The following is a 13,152-nucleotide window of genomic DNA, read 5'->3' on the forward strand; positions in this document are numbered from 1 at the left end:
CACCAAATTCCCGGTACTTGCTTCATCAGTGGCCAGAGAGGCATTCCATACGCTAATTTGTGTTGGAGAATTTGTTGTATGAGTTGTTCGGTATGACGTATCCTTCATAGAGATGTTACAGTTCACAGGTACTGTTGCATGAATAAGATTTTTTCATTAATAATTCTCTACATTTGCATTCGTACGTAAGCAACAATCAACATTGTCTTTGAAAAGACCTACTTGGTGACTTAGAATTCTGCAGTACTGTGATAACGGTAACTGTCCAGTGCTACTCTTTCTCTACTAAATTATGGATTCTGAGCAGTTGCTACTGCACTAACGTTTCTCCTGAACTGAGTATTAGCTTTATATTTCAGAATTAACACAGTGACTTGACTCTGTGATTGAAGATGTTGTTACGAGCCTTGCACCAACCTGTACTGACAACGGATCCTGTAGTAATGCAGCATAAGATTTCAGATATAAGTTATTGTTGCTAGCTACGGAGTTTTAACATGATGTTTGCTCATTAATTATAACAGTAGAGGAATTCGATGCATACTGCGATAGATTCAAATAAAGCGAAGATAGAAACAGACTCGCAATGAATGTCTGAGCAAATAGCTATAGCACACACAGCAGAATGTGCGTCTGCCAGTCTAAACAGTACTTTGACGTTCAAAGGCTTTTGTTCCCTACATGAAATGCCAAGTGTGCGCCACAAACACATCCGTGCAGGACAAACGGTCAGCTCATAAAGCAGCGCTTAACTGTCAAGGGAGCCGCCTGGTCTTTCCAGTACTCAATAAAACCCGTTCGCCTCTCAGATGTACTACAAATCAAAACATGTTTAGGGAGTAAGCTGAAAATTGTCACTGATTCGAAGAAACTACCTAGGTATTATATCACAATTTACAAGCAACAGCTGAATCAGAAACTGTAGCTCTCAAACAAAGTAGCTGTTCCTATAGGGCTCAGTGACACCGCATAGAATTAGTTTTCGCTTAAAATCTGTAAGCGACAAATGAAATCTGATTTTGAACTACGATGCATCTCGAGGGGAAATGATTGACGAATTTCTTCACCGAATACTGTGAAAAGTCGCCTTCGTGGTTGCAGGATGGGCGTTTCGAAGATATAAAACCGAACTCTTTGTACACTAACAATAATTATTAGTGAATATTACGTACGGTTACTGACACCGTATACGTTTAGGCATACTCGGAGATACGGAACGGGTTGTGTTAGTATTCCTGTAGTGCCACATGTGAATTGGTACTGACGAAATAGTTGAGTCAGTATTTGACGCAAGACACAGGCCAAAGTTGTGAGGTAGCTCAGCATGCACTACTTGCCATTTGTGGCCAGTATAAAATGGCGGAAATAAACTCGCTCCACCAGGCCAAATGATATTCGCCGTTGCTGGACATACATACCTTGCAGCGCTTAGCTGATATTTCAGTAAGAACCATAACACAATTGAAAACTAAAACTAAAATCCTCCCGAACAGACCATGAAGGCCTAACGGTACCGAGCGGCCGCCGTGTCATCCTCAACCCATAGGCGTCAGTGGATGCGGATATGGAGGGGCATGTGGTCAGCACACCGCTCTCCCAGCCGTATGTCAGTTTCCGAGACCGGAGCCGCTACTTCTCAATCAAGTAGCTCCTCAATTTCCTCACGAGAGCTGAGTGCATCCCACTTGCCAACAGCGCTCGGCAGACCAGATGGTCGCCCATCGAAGTGCTAGCCCAGCCCGACAGCGCTTAACTTCGTTGATCTGACGGGAACCGTTGTTACCACTACGGCAAGATCGTTGGCTTAACACAGTTAAACTCAGCCAAATGTTATTCACCCCTTAATAAATCTCTCTGGTCGCTTTGGAGCCTGTAGGTAGTGTAGGACTGATACCGGGTGATCATGTGACACTCCGCCCCCTGACATACTTCATGACAGTGAAGTGTCGTTGCTATGCCAGTTGGACGTATGTAATCAGACCAGTAAGATGGGTCGACCTGGAGACGTGACACAATGGCAGAAATGAGCTGTTGTGTTTTGAACGTGCCCATGACCACACCGTGAGTAAAGCTGTCCGATCTTGGAGTATCAATACGGACTGTCCAACGTGTCTACACGGAATGCTGTACCACTTGTTGCAACGTCAGGGCTTATAAACAATGGTTGCCAAAAGATCGCAACCGATGGAGTCGCGAGACGAATTGCACGCCTTGTCAGTGACAGTGTTAATGCAGGTTTCCGAGCGAACCTTGCGAAGGAAACTGCGTCTAGTGGGCAGTTGGAGTCGAGAACCTTGCTAAAGATCGTTTCTCACAAGGGCACATAAAACTGCATATGTTCAGGGTATCAAACAACACAAACTGGACAGTAGCCGACTTTAGACGTGTAATGTGGTCCGCCGTGTGGCGATTTTATCTCTTTTCGTGTGATGCAAGGCGACGAGTGGAACAACGGCCCAGTGAGGTATTTAACTCACAGTGAGCGGGTGGTGTAGATCACGCCACAGGTGGTTATATGATGTTTTGGGGGTATTTTTTGTCGTGCCATGACTTGGGACCCTCATTAAGATTACTGTAAACATGAAAAAGGATGCTATTTCTACAATCTCGGTGACCACGGGTTGCCATTTTTCATGGTTAGTATGCTGTTATTTACATGTTCCACAGATCATTTGAATGATTCTTTTATCGAAATGATGTGGAGCGAGTCAGTTTACAGGATGTGTGTACATGATTAGTGTTAATATTAACGAACTTATTTTTAGGGTTCCGTACATCGTTCTGTAATATCGGGATCCTTAGAGGATTACTTCGTTGTCCCTCTGCCTGTCTGTCCGACTGTTACGAACCATTTTTCTCAGCAACGGGAAGACGTAGCAAGTTGAAATTTATGTCACGCACTAAGATCTACGGTCCCTTGGTGATGGAAAATGTTAAGCTACTAAGTCAACGCAGTCAAAACATTCGGCCATTTATGACACTCATTGTATACTCGCAAACTCCCACATCAAATTATTTTGAATTGCAGGCAACCGCAGCTGACTCCTGTAGAAAGTTTTTTTTATTAAAACCACGACCGATTCCATACCCAATTTAGGTGCATCTAAGCAGGGATTAGAAAAGAAGTATTTTACAACTTTTCTTACCTTTGTACATTGTCTCCGATCCAAATACTAGTTTCATTTTGTTTTAGCGACCCCCGTTTAGCAGGTTTTATTTTATCATTGACGTGAAGGACGGGGAGAGGCTTCAGGCCAGAGTAAAATAATGCTGTAGACACAATTGATGTAAGTACCTAATTTACAGGACTATTCTACTCCTAACAATGTTTACTAAGCCAATGTAAAAGGGAAAACACTATAAAATATTTTCTTTCTAAGCCTTGACGATGCGCCTAAATAGGTGTGAATCGGTCGTAGTCTCAATAAAACAGTTTTTACAGCCAGAGCGATGTATTTTGCCTCCTTATAAACAACACTCATCAAAATCTATCGGATACTTACTGTTGTCCTAGAAACATGAGATCTGGCAATAAGCAACGTGTTAAAGTACAAGAAAGAGAAAATCCTGAGATTGTTAATTTGTAATTATATCTTACGGAAAAAATTTCTTTTGTCGTTTTTTATCCGAATGTCTGTCTGTTCGTCTGTTAAGACCTCTTTTTCTCAGGATCAGGTGAACGAATCAAGTTGAAATTTATGTTATAACCGAAAGTCTGCAGTCCCTTGGCAGTGTGGGACATTTAAGCTCATACGTCAATGTAATGAATAAGTACTGCAATTTATGCCACATATTTCGATATCTTGTCAATAACTAAATCAATAACATGGAAAAATCATCGAAATTTTCGTTTCACGGTATAGATGACCTTTCTATACACGTAGTTAAGTTTATACGGAACCCTCTGTGCGTTGAGTCGTACTCGCACTTACCCGGATTATATTTATTCCTACTCATGCATCTACACTGAGACTCAAGCTTTTTATTCTTTCTTTAACAGGCTACCAGTTTTTAAAAATAAATTCTTTCATGGAATAGAAGGAGTTGTTATGGAGAAATAATTTAATATTTAAAACTTACTTTGTTACCTGCCAGACATTTTATGTAACTGGACAGACGCTCAAAAAATTTTTGCTGCCTCATATTGAACTGCTTTCTGAGCAACTGTCAGCTTTTATAATGGGTAATAAATGCCATTTTCTCCAGCAAATTTCATTAGCGAATGTATACATTGTTATGATGCAGTTAAAATGACAAACGTCTTAGTGCTACCTACATGACGACCACGAGTGAACACCACATGTTATTCTTATTGCTCGCTTTTGCGCAATCAATACTTATTTGTAAGTGAATTGTTCCATTGGACATTACTGAGTCGTAATGTGCCAAATGTGTCAAGATGTTCATTCGTTTGTTTCCAACACGAGCAATTATACGAAGAACAAAAGTAACTGAACTTAATTCAAATGGTTCAAATGGCTCTGAGCACTATGGGACTCAACTGCTGAGGTCATTAGTCCTCTAGAACTTAGAACTAGTTAAACCTAACTAACCTAAGGACATCACAAACATCCATGCCCGAGGCAGGATTCGAACCTGCGACCGTAGCGGTCTTGCGGTTCCAGACTGCAGCGCCTTTAACCGCACGGCCACTTCGGCCGGCTGAACTTAATTGCTTGAGACGCTCAGTAATATGCTTCTTCCAGTTCAAGTTTTCATCAGTATGTACTCTCAAATATTTGGAGCATACTGCCCTATTTACTGACTCCTGTTCATGTGCTATGTCAGTTGATATGACTCTACTTATCAAACTGAATTGAAAATATTGTGTTTTCTCGAAATTTAGGGAGGGTTCATGTTCAGAGGACCACTTAAACTGATAAGCCAAAATATTATGACCACCTCCTAGCCGCGCGGGATTAGCCAAGCGGTCTCAGGCGCTGCAGTCGTGGACTGTGCGGCTGGTCCCGGCGGAGGTTCGAGTCCTCCCTCGGGCATGGGTGTGTGTGTTTGTACTTAGGATAATTTAGGTTCAGTAGTGTGTAAGCTTAGGGACTGATGACCTTAACAGTTAAGTCCCATACGATTTCACACACATTTGAACATTTTGAACCACCTCCTAAATAGCTTGTTTGTCCGTCTTTGGAACGAAATACATCACTGATTCTCTGCATCAGAGATGCGACAATTTGTTGGTAGGTTTATGGAGGTATGTGGCATTAGATGTCTACGCACAGGTCGTGTAATTTGAGTAAATAACTGGCCTCTGATACGCGTAGGCGGTCATGGCGCCCGGTGGCGACCCAGATGGGTTCCATGGGATTTACATCAGGCGAATTGAGTCGCGGAGACATCAACGTCAGTTCTCTATGATGCTCCTCACATCACTGCAGCACGGTTCTGGCTCCGAGACACGGACGATTACACTGCTGAAAGATGGCATCGCCGTCGGGAAAGACATCAAGCATGACGATATGCAGGTGGTTCGCTGCTGTAAACGAGTCTTCGATTATTACCACAGATCCCCTGCAAACGCAGGAGAACATCTCCCATAGCAAAGCCTTAGCTGCTCCCATCAGCCTGCGTGCGTGACACCATGCATGTTTCGAGCCGCCGTTCACCTCGATGACGGCGTTTGTGGAGAAGTTCATCAGTCTAATGTAGCAAACATATCAGTCACGCAAAGAGCAGACAGGTTTCCATTGGCCAACGGTCGAATACCGATGGTCCCGTGCCCACTGCAATTGTAATTAACGATGTCATTGGGTTAACATCTGAACACGTACGGGTGGTCTGCTGCGGAGCTCCATGTTCAACAATGTACGATGGACGATGAGCTCTGAAACACTTGTGCGTGCACCAGCACTGGGCTCTTTTCAGCAGAGATGCCACAGGTCACCATCTATCATACTATCCTGTGCAGACAAGCCACTAAACGCGACGTTCTGTGAAAAGCCTTGGACGTCCAACCATTTAGCGCCTAGTGGTAGTTTCACTGTCCTGCTACCTCTTTCTGTAGATACTCACGACAGTAGCACGTGAACGTTCGGCCAGCTTCACCGTTTTCGAGATACTCGTTCACAGGCTCTGCGTAATACACTGCTGGCCATTAAAATTGCTACACCAAGAAGAAATGCAGATGATAAACGGGTGTTCATTGGACAAACATATAATACTAGAACTGACATGTGATTATATTTTCACACAATTTAGGTACATAGATCCTGAGAAATCAATACCCAGAACAACCACCCTGGTCGTAATAACTGCCTTCATACGCTTGGGCATTGAGTCAAACAGAGCTTGGATGGCGTGTACAGGCACAGCTGCCCATGCAGCTTCTACACGATACCACAGTTCATCAAGAGTAGTGACTGGCGTATTGTGACGAGCCTGTTTCTCGGCCACCACTGATCACACATTTTCAGTTGGTGAGAGATCTGGAGAATGTGCTGGCCAGGGCAGCATTCGAACATTTTCTGTATCCAGAGAGGCCCGTACAGGACTTGCAACATGCGGTCGTGCGTTATCCTGCTGAAATATAGGGTTTCGCAGGGATCGAATGAAGGGTAGATGCACGGGTCGTAACACATCTGAAATGTAACGTCCACTGTTCAAAGTGCCGTCAATGCGAAAAAGAGGTGACCGAGACGTGTAACCAATGGCACCCCATACCAACACGCCGGGTGATACGCCAGTATGGCGATGACGAATACACGCTTCCAATGTGCGTTCACCGCGATATCGCCAAACACGGATGCGACCATCATGATACTGTAAACACAACCTGGATTCATCCGATAAAATGTTTTGCCATTCGAGCACCCAGGTTCGTCGTAGAGTACACCATCGCAGGCGCTCCTGTCTGTGATGCAGTGTCAAGAGTAATCGCAGCCGGGGTCTCCGAGCTGATAGTCCATGCTGCTGCAAACGTCGTCGAACTGTTCGTGCAGATGGTTGTTGTCTTGCAAACGTCCCCATCTGTTGACTCAGGGATCGAGACGTGGCTGCACGATCCGTTACAGCCATGCGGATAAGATGCCTGTCATATCGACTGCTAGTGATACGAGGCCGTTAGGATCCAGCACTACGTTCCGTATTACCCCCCTGAACCCACCGATTCCATATTCTCCTAACAGTCATTGGATCTCGAACTACGCGAGCAGCAATGTCGCGATACGATAAACCGCAATCGCGATGGGCTACAATCCGACCTTTAACAAAGTCTGAAACGTCATGGTACGCATTTCTCCTCCTTACACGAGGCATCACAACAACGTTTCACCAGGCAACACCGGTCAACTGCTGTTTGTGTATGAGAAATCGGTTGAAAAGTTTCCTCATGTCAGCACGTTGTAGGTGTCACCACCGGCGCCAACCTTGTGTGAATGCTTTAAAAAGCTGATCATTTGCATATCACAGCATCTTCTTCCTGTCGGTTAAATTTCGCGTCTGTAGCACGTCATCTTCGTGGTGTAGCAGTTTTAATGGCCAGTAGTGTAAAATCTTTGTCAAAGTCGCTTACGTCAATGGATTTCACCATTTGCAACCCATGTCTTCGCTAGGGTGATCCACCGTCCGTGTCTGCTTCGTTTACATACTTTGGTACCGCTTCGCGTGCCCACAAAGTCATCAGGCGGCATCCAACGTCACGATGGGCAGTGGTCATGTTTGGGCTTATCAGTGTAACAGATCTTTGAAAAACGTTGTTAACAATCTCTTCTGTTACTTTCTGTCTAACGGGATTTAGTATAACACTAGAAAGTATCGTTTACAAAAAGTACCACACTCCCGTCTTTCAAGATTACAACAGTCGTGTTCACAGGACTGCACGGGAACATTCCTGGTTTTACGATCACTCAGGAAACCTATAGCTCCTCGACTGCTCTTCTAAATCACTCGATCTTAATCCCACAGTATAAGTCTGGGACTATTTGGCACAGCGGTTGCAACCACGCTCTACGGGATCTAATGACCAGTGAGTAGCTTCAGCTTGATATGGCGTGTCTGACGACACTTGTGGTAATACACTGGACTCGCATTCGGGAGGACGACGGTTCAATTCCGCGTCCGCCCATCCTGATTTATTTTTTCCGTGATTTCCCTAAATCGCTCCAGGCAAATGCCGGAATGGTTCCTTTGAAAGGGCACGGTTGACATCCTTCCGCGTCCTTCCCTAATCCGACGAGACCGATGACCTCGGTGTTTGGTCTCTTCCCCCAACCAACCCAACCCAACTTGTGGTATATCCCGTGTGATCCCATCACTAACAGCATGGAGGGTTGTTCCGTGACTTGCACCGCTGTTAAAAATTGTGGGGAGTTCATTGTAATTATCAGTATGTTGTTGTAGGTGCTGCTGACGGGTGCGGTGAACGCTGTAGAGTACGAAGAGCTACCGGTGGATCCAGGCAACCCCATCCTGCCCGATACGACAGTGTCGCCGGCCGGCGACTACCTCTACGTGCTCTCCTCAGCCAGGGTAAGTGTTCGCTACCAACTTCCAGTCGACCGTAGCGCTGCAATTGAACTAACTGGAATTTTTAGTATCCTGTCTTGAAATAAGTGGCACAAGGTGTTGTGAAAGATGAAAAACGTGCGCCATATCAATTTCGTTATCTGAGTCGCAATGTAAACATTGGAATCATCAAATTAATGTCAATGGTATTAAAGGGAAATAACGCATCTACCTCAAGTAAAAGTAGCTGGAAGTCGACCGTCGTTGTGGTCCAAGATGCCTCTGGTTGCGACCGTAAACTAATAAAATTGAAGTTATTTAGAAATTTCTTTTTCTGCTATGTTCAAAGATTTTCCTCAGGATGTCCAATTGCGTCACCGTTATCGGTACGCATGCACACTTCCCCCTCTTAAGCAAATGTAGCAAATCGGTTAGTTTTTTTTCTGCGTTTGATGTGATCTGCAGTGGGCCTCAAGGAGCTTGTGGAGGCACCAGTAGTTCACCGGCAGTTCCTTAGAGAACCCACAAAAAACTGTTCTTTTTTCATTTTTCACACCAAAACCAAGCCACAGACTCCAAGACGACTATGCACAGCAAACGGCTGAAATGTTTACAATGTATTCCTAAGATCCAGATTTCTCAGAACCTTTAAAACTTTCCTGATATCTTTATCCGTTTCCGAGATACGGAAGTACAAATTTATCCTAATTATAATCATAATCTACGTACGTACAATCTGGCATGAGGCGGAAAACCAAATAATAAATAACCGCAGCAAATTCCTCAAATTTTAACGGTATATTATCTATGGGTTTATCTAAAAGTGCCATCTTCCTGTTTTAAAAATTCGTTCATTGGCTGTTCCTTAGATAACTCCCAAAAAACGTTTCTTTGTCATTTTTTCGTACCAAAACCGAGCCACGGATTCCAAGACGGCTATGCACTGAAAATGGCTGAGATTTTTACGATATATTCCTAAGATCCAAATCTCGCCTTTATCCGTTTCCGAGATATAGAGCTTTAATGTTACCTAACATGTAAACGTAAAATAAGCACGTAAAATGCAGTGCGAGGCGAAATGTAAATAATAAATAACCGCAGCAAATTGCTCAAAGCGTTATATTCCCTAGGCATCCATCTAGAAGTGCTATCGTGCCGTTTTCAAAAATATTTGTCCGTTATCGAGAAACTCCCCAAAAATTCCAAGGTGGCTATGCACAGCAAATGGGTGTGACTTTTTACGATATGTTTCTAAGATCTCAATCTCGAAAAACCTTGAAATTTTTGTTGATATATTTGTCCGTTTCCGAGACAAGAGATTCAAAGTCACCCTACTTCTATACGTAAAACACGTTCGTAAAATCCGGTGTGAGACGAAAACGTAGCTCATAAAGTGACGTAGAATGGAGAAATATGCTGTTATCATCAGAAGGGTTCTGAGAAGCCACATTATAGCACTGAAGCACTTGCAAAACTTTTGTGCACTTAAAATCCGAATGAGGTGTAAAATGAGTTTCGCATTATTTCAATTCACGTAAGTAAACTCTCAAAGGTTTACTGACTCATGAAGTTCTTTTCATGTGAGCGACATGCCGTGCTTTGGCATGGAAAAGAAGGGAACCAGAGAAAAAATGCTCCTACCGGGGCACAAGAAAGGCGAATATGTTCTTGTTCAAAAGACTCTGACTGAAAAGTGAGAAACCAACTTCGTCATTCATTGCTCAAAGCAAAGAACCTTTAAAATGTTTCCCAAATATTTTGGCATGCGAACATATTTGTGCCTTCTTATGGTGATGAGAGGAGGAGATAGTGGTATTGGGAAAGAGATGGAAGAGTAATATTTACTGGGAGTTAGTAGACAAGGGTTGTGATATAGAAAGAGCGAAGGAGATAATGTCAGAATGAGAGCAAGAGAGGGACACATTGGCAGTGGAACATAGTTGTCAGTGACAGAATAGTGCTAGGAAAAAGAGTCTAGGAGACAGTGCCAGAGGGACAGGAATAAAGAGGAGGAGGAAGTGGAATGGGTGAGAGCCAATAATAATGAGAGACAAAGTCTGTGAAATGATAACGAGGAACAGAGAGGTAGTGACACTGAGAAGAGACAGAAGCAGTGGGAAGGAAGGAATGCGGTAGTAGAAGTAAGAGAGCAAGAGGGAGACAGTGAGAATGAGTGAAGACAGTAGTAGTAGTAGTAGTAGTAGTACACAACGAAGGAGACTGTGGCTGTGAGACAGAAGACAGTGACAGAGTGGCACAAAGAGATTTTGACATTGAGCTGAGCTGAATGAGTGACGAGAACGGAGAAGTGGGAGTGGATGAGTACGAGCGACTCACAGCAATGGACTAGTGGATGTGAGCGAGTTACAGTTAGGGGAGCGTATGGAAGTGATAAAAGTACAGTGACGCAGCTGGTACCCCTCTTTTCAGTCTTTTAAACAGGAGCGTATCTGCCTCTTTTGTGCTCCCGTAGGAGCATTTTTCCTCTAGTAATATTTTTTAACGGTTTCTGCACGTCAACAGAAAGTCACTGAAGCACAATTCTTGAACAATAACTCATACAGCTAGTATTTTAAGTCCGAGTATGGATAATGTACGAGGTCCAACAAAAAATAATGATAATACTTGCATTACTTAAAAACTATTCGTCGTTCCCTGTTAGTGGGCAACAGTTTTTAGACCCCTATACGTATATATATTTCGTCAAAATCAATCTCTTAAGTGGAAGTGAACGTGCAGTTTACTGCAGACTTGTTCTAGGCTTCTGCCGGGGTATGTTATGTACCAAATTTGACGTAAAGGAAATGAAATATACTCTTGTGCGCTTTCCAAATATGTTGTTTTAGTGTGATCGACGGCATAATAGGACCCACTTGAGTTCTGAAACCTCTGCATTCGTTCTTTCCACTGCTGCAGAATTTCTGCGTGTCACTTTCTATGGCTCTGCACAGGAGTTCCGCCATTTCTACCTTCCCGCGGAGCGCAAGAACCTACCTTTAGTAAATATCTCGTCCACTGCCACCGAGCTAATCAGTGTTGTTGGAACAGCTAAGGATACAGCAAAAGGTCAAGTAACAGTCGCGCATTAATACGACTTGATCGATAATTACTTAGTCGTCGAGCAGCCTCGTTTCTTTTTGGTCGGACCCTCTGTGGAAAATATTTCTTACCTTTTTAGATAAAGAAACACTGTACTTGGATGTAGGACCTACTGCATGGTACCAATTCAGATACTGGTGTTGAGGACTTTTGATCGTTAAGGTTAGACTGGTAAGCTAAGAAGTCTTGGTGGCGTACGATTTCTGGCCCCTTAACTGTGCGCCATTACCGCGAGTAAACTCAAAAATCTCTTTAGCCTCTTACGGTGCGAAGACATGCGTCACGATGAGGATCTGTGCGTCGAATGGGGAGACTACAACAGCAGCAGTCATCAGCCATCTTCTACTCGACGCGGGGATATGACTGAGCCTTTACATTTAAGAAATGGGGTTGCTGCCTATCTTAGGACTGCGGTAATCCCTTGAACACAATAAAACAGCTCACGTCGTTTGGATCTCAACTAATTACTGAACACGTTCCTTTTAATTTATCTTGCCTGTGATTAACTCGTCCTCAGCCGCGAGGAACTGAGGAAATAATTTACACCTGAATAATTGTGAAGGGAATGAATTTATTTATATATCGTATAGCATTGTATCAAACTAGATTAATGAAAATAAGCTAAGAATAACATTTAGAAACATCTAGGTTGCAAATGTAGTCAACTGAAGTATGAATCATACTCAGAATGTCTTCAAATTGTCCCGTGTAGTCTCTTAGTGAACGTGTCTGCGCTATATGCTGGATTATCTACCTTTCTGCTCCACAGTCACACTTTGAAGATGTGTTCAGTTTCCACTTATACAGTGAGTCCGCACGTTTGTCATAATCGGTTCTAAATTACCCAGTGTTTTCTTGGGCAGTCAAAACGATTCGGTTTTGCAGATATACATCGGAATTTCTTGAGATCCGCAGTCTTCCCAGTATTTCTTCGAATATTACGCAAAATCAAAGTTTTCAATTTTCTAAGCATATAGTTTCCGCAAACGATGGCTCCCTGTAGTGGAGTCGTTTAATATTTATGAAACCAGAGACCGAATGAAAAGGAAGTTGTTGATTGTTTCGATTTTCTTAAAATTCTCTAAGTAGTGCTTGTTGTCTTCAGTTTGTGGTGGAGTTATACGATTTAGGAGCGGCAGCCAGAAGGTAGGAGTACTCTTAATCGTGCCAGAAATCTTTCGCAATGTGTGATTTAGTCCAGTGTGAGTTATCTTGGTGTGGGAGGTATTAACCAGATAGGGCAGCAGTATTCTGCTACTGAGTAAACCAGAATTAAAATTGTGATTCGTAATGTAGATGCCGAAGAGCCCCATGTAACGCATCTTAGCTTCTTTGTGAGGTTATTCTTTGTAAGGAGTTTTGTAGCTTTCACATAGGTTAATGTTCATGCATGGAAACTAATGTTCACACATACAACTCATAGGACGATCTGGGACTAAGATGGAAGAAGTAATGCTGGGATTTAAAAGTCGTAGCAACGACGGGGTCCTCCGAGATGGATCACAAAATCAGGTGAGGGGAGAATGGAGTTCCTTTTCAACAGAACCATTTGCCTGAAGTGCTATAACAAAGTTACGGGAAACCTAAATGTGCACG

General features: G+C 43.3%; 1 protein-coding gene across 1 annotated transcript in view; it reads left to right on the top strand.

The window, feature by feature from the left end:
* The window catches only part of LOC126470783 (plexin-B), a 1,233,199-nt gene that overhangs the window by 734,012 nt on the left and 486,035 nt on the right, over nt 1–13,152 (top strand). The window contains exon 4 of the mRNA XM_050098792.1: nt 8,353–8,481. Within this exon, the coding sequence (XP_049954749.1) occupies nt 8,353–8,481 (129 nt within the window). The remainder of the gene's footprint in view (nt 1–8,352; nt 8,482–13,152) is intronic.

This window comes from Schistocerca serialis, chromosome 3 (genome assembly GCF_023864345.2).
Source record: "Schistocerca serialis cubense isolate TAMUIC-IGC-003099 chromosome 3, iqSchSeri2.2, whole genome shotgun sequence".
Taxonomy (NCBI): Eukaryota; Metazoa; Arthropoda; class Insecta; order Orthoptera; family Acrididae; genus Schistocerca; species Schistocerca serialis.